The 2,921-nt window shown below is 33.6% G+C and overlaps 1 protein-coding gene across 2 annotated transcripts; it reads right to left on the bottom strand.

Annotated features, from left to right (window-relative positions):
• Positions 1 to 897: 897 nt before the first annotated feature.
• LOC112452116 (protein ANTAGONIST OF LIKE HETEROCHROMATIN PROTEIN 1-like) lies at positions 898 to 2,921 on the bottom strand. Of its 2 annotated transcripts, XM_025012176.1 has the most exons (4): positions 2,897 to 2,921; positions 2,537 to 2,826; positions 1,981 to 2,291; positions 898 to 1,889 (listed from the first exon to the last, which is right to left on the bottom strand). In XM_025012176.1, exons 3-4 carry the CDS (start codon positions 2,124 to 2,126, stop codon positions 1,415 to 1,417), a joined length of 621 nt encoding a protein of 206 aa, XP_024867944.1. In that variant the 5' UTR covers positions 2,127 to 2,291; positions 2,537 to 2,826; positions 2,897 to 2,921; the 3' UTR covers positions 898 to 1,414. The 2 variants fall into 2 exon arrangements, with proteins under 2 accessions (XP_024867944.1, XP_024867945.1); XM_025012177.1 differs by lacking the exon at positions 2,537 to 2,826.

Raw genomic sequence — 2,921 nt, forward strand, 5'->3', positions numbered from 1 at the left:
GCCTGTGACATCCGTGTCTAACGTACCCCAGCCGGCCGCTATTGTGAACAAATTAGGTGAACTGAGCAAAATTGATATCAGTGCCGAAGTATCCAAAGACAGTGCATCTGTCGAACTTCGTTATCTGTCCAGTTTTTAATTTTTATCGACAATAATAAGTTTTGATAATATGTTTTATTATTAATTAATATAAATAAACATTGTTATTGTCAGTTGATTACTTTTTCACCTGTCAGTTACTTTGTATATGCATATTCATGATTTTTACTAGTAATAATTTCCACGAATTTAAATTCTTAGGTATCAGCGCAACCGTCAAATTACATAATTAAGTTTTAATCTATCAATTAATGACAATCAAGTTTTTAATAATTAATACAAAATTTCATATTTGCGCGAACATATTGTATCAATAATAATATATATACATAAATTTTTATTCGTATAAATACAATTTTAACCTAGCGACTTAAATTAACGCATTTTCATCGTTCGTTTTGTCAACTTCAATAACATGTCAAGTTTTAGTGCCTGGTGATCTTTCGAAAACGATAAGTTCGAAGCGTCTTTTATTAATTTGAATCAAGCAGTTGCAGAGCATTTGAATTCTAAAAAAGATGGTGCACAAATGCAGAATGATCCAGTCACTTCATTTTGCAATCTGGTTATGGCGGAATTAAAACAATTGGATGATGATATAAAACAAGTCAAGAAACAAGAAATCATGAAAATTTTGTGGAGAAAAGAAAACCTGTGAGCGAGATGATTTTTGTGATAAAATAAATAATTTGCATTTATTCGTAGATACATATAATACTCATGTCTTAAGATTGTGCGATATTAATTTTAGTAATAACATATATGTGTACTGGTATATAATAATATTAATAATAATAATATTAAAGAAATTTTGTACTATTTATTTTATATTCACATAATAAATACATATTAGCATTACATTTCACAATATGACACGTATGTAATCAATCGATCAAATGTTTACGTGTAGATAAAGTCTTGATTTTGTCCTCTTGTTACATAATCATGCTGCCAATTGACCATTCCATTTGGAGTCATAAAATAATTGCAAAGAGAGTCTTTAATGTGCGTCGCAAATGCACCATTTTCGTTATTTTCAATAATTTCATCATTGTTTTCAAATTGTAAAATATTACCTTCTTTGTTTCTTAAGAAATTGTGCAAACATACAGTTGCCAAAATATATTTATTAATATTTTCAGGAATCGCAGCGATCGGTCTGTTATATATACTCCACTTTTTTGCCAAAATCTCAAATGTATTTTCTATTATACGCCGGGCTCGCGAAAGTCTATAATAATTAAATATGTTTTTGCGTTCCCCCAAATACCGTCCAGCATATGGCCGCATCAAATGCTTTCCAATGGGGAATGCTTCATCCCCAATAAAAAAATAAGGCACTTGTATATCCGCTTAAGCAACTGGTTCCTTCTGGAATATCCAGCATCTCATTCGTCACATTCAAGTAGCTGTTCCCATAAATTCCCGCATCACTGTTCTTCCCCATTGACCCAATATCCACCAAAGTGAATTGATAATTGTGATCACACACAGCCAAAAGTATGATGCTGTATCGTATGTGATATTTAAAGTACAGCGTACCAGAATTAGGGGGGCATTGAGCATCGACATGTTTTCCATCAATTGCCCCCAAGCAATGTGGAAAATTCCATAATGTCCAAAAACCCTCAGCAATTTGTAAATATTCTTCTCTTGAAGAAGTTCGTTGATAAATAGGACCAAGAAGTCTTTCAAATACGTCACACGTCTCTTTAATTATTTTATGTACTGTTGATAAACCAACACGATAGGCAAAAGCAAGTGCTGGAACTTTGTCTCCAATCAGAAATCTGTAACATCATTATCAATATTATAATATTAATTGCCAAACTGTTTTTACACATATGTATTGTTAGACTACGAGTAAATCCGAACATATACCGCAATGTAAAAGCAACTCTTTGCTCTGGTTCAAGTGCCCGTGGACTTCGTTTCATTAAACTTGGATTAACAATGTCCATCAAGTGCTGGAATGTTGGCAATGTCATACGTGTATACTTGTGGAACATTTGCTCATCTGTTTTCATCTCCTGAAAAAGATTGTAAAACGCTCCTTGCTGTCTTCTTCTTGTGTTAATTGGTCGTACCCAGACGCCGACGGCGACGATGACTTTCACGGTTTCTACGACGTTGCACCAAAAGTGCTCCCATGTTGACCAGAGCAATTAACAACAAATCGAAATCATCCATTTCTGTGAAAAGACAAATGTAATTCAATCTAATGCAGCTTTCTCGAATTAAAATCACATTCAGAATTGTATGAATTAATTGCAAAAACGTTAAAGAATGGCCAAACAGCGCAAACATCAAATATCAAAATAAGTGAAAAATATTAAATGATACATACGAATAATAAAGTATTATTCGAGAAAATTAACCAAATCAAGAAAATGTTTTAATAATGAATTTTTACACCTAAACTGTATATGAAACTTACCGAAAATTATGAGATGCGTTTATTTTGCAATAAATTACAATTTCTGGTGATCGCCTCGGACTCAACGACGTCTCGCTATCCGTCTTCGGATCTTGCACCAATTTGGCTTTCAACGCGTCTTGATTCGAGTTTGCTTGCGTCTTGTTAGTCGCGGAGCTCTGAGCCTTCAGAGTAGAAAGCAATTTGGATACTTCGGCACTGATATCAATTTTGCTCAGTTCACCTAATTTGTTCACAATAGCGGCCGGCTGGGGTACGTTGGACACTGATGTCGCAGGCTGGAACTCCTCCTTGATAACGAGAAATCAAGAGAATGTTTTAATAATGAATTTTTACATCTAAACTGTATATAAAACTTACCGAAAATTATGAGAAGATGCGTTTA

Source organism: Temnothorax curvispinosus, unplaced genomic scaffold, assembly GCF_003070985.1.
Source record: "Temnothorax curvispinosus isolate PA1 unplaced genomic scaffold, ASM307098v1 QBEX01002960.1, whole genome shotgun sequence".
Lineage (NCBI taxonomy): Eukaryota > Metazoa > Arthropoda > Insecta > Hymenoptera > Formicidae > Temnothorax > Temnothorax curvispinosus.

Excerpts from the sequence above, each read along its gene's own strand:
- LOC112452116 (XM_025012177.1), bottom strand. The coding sequence starts at position 2,126 with ATGAAAACAGATGAGCAAATGTTCCACAAGTATACACGTATGACATTG. Across the intron at positions 1,890-1,980 it reads AGAGTTGCTTTTACATTGCG|ATTTCTGATTGGAGACAAAG; the intron begins GTATATGTTCGG and ends ATGATGTTACAG.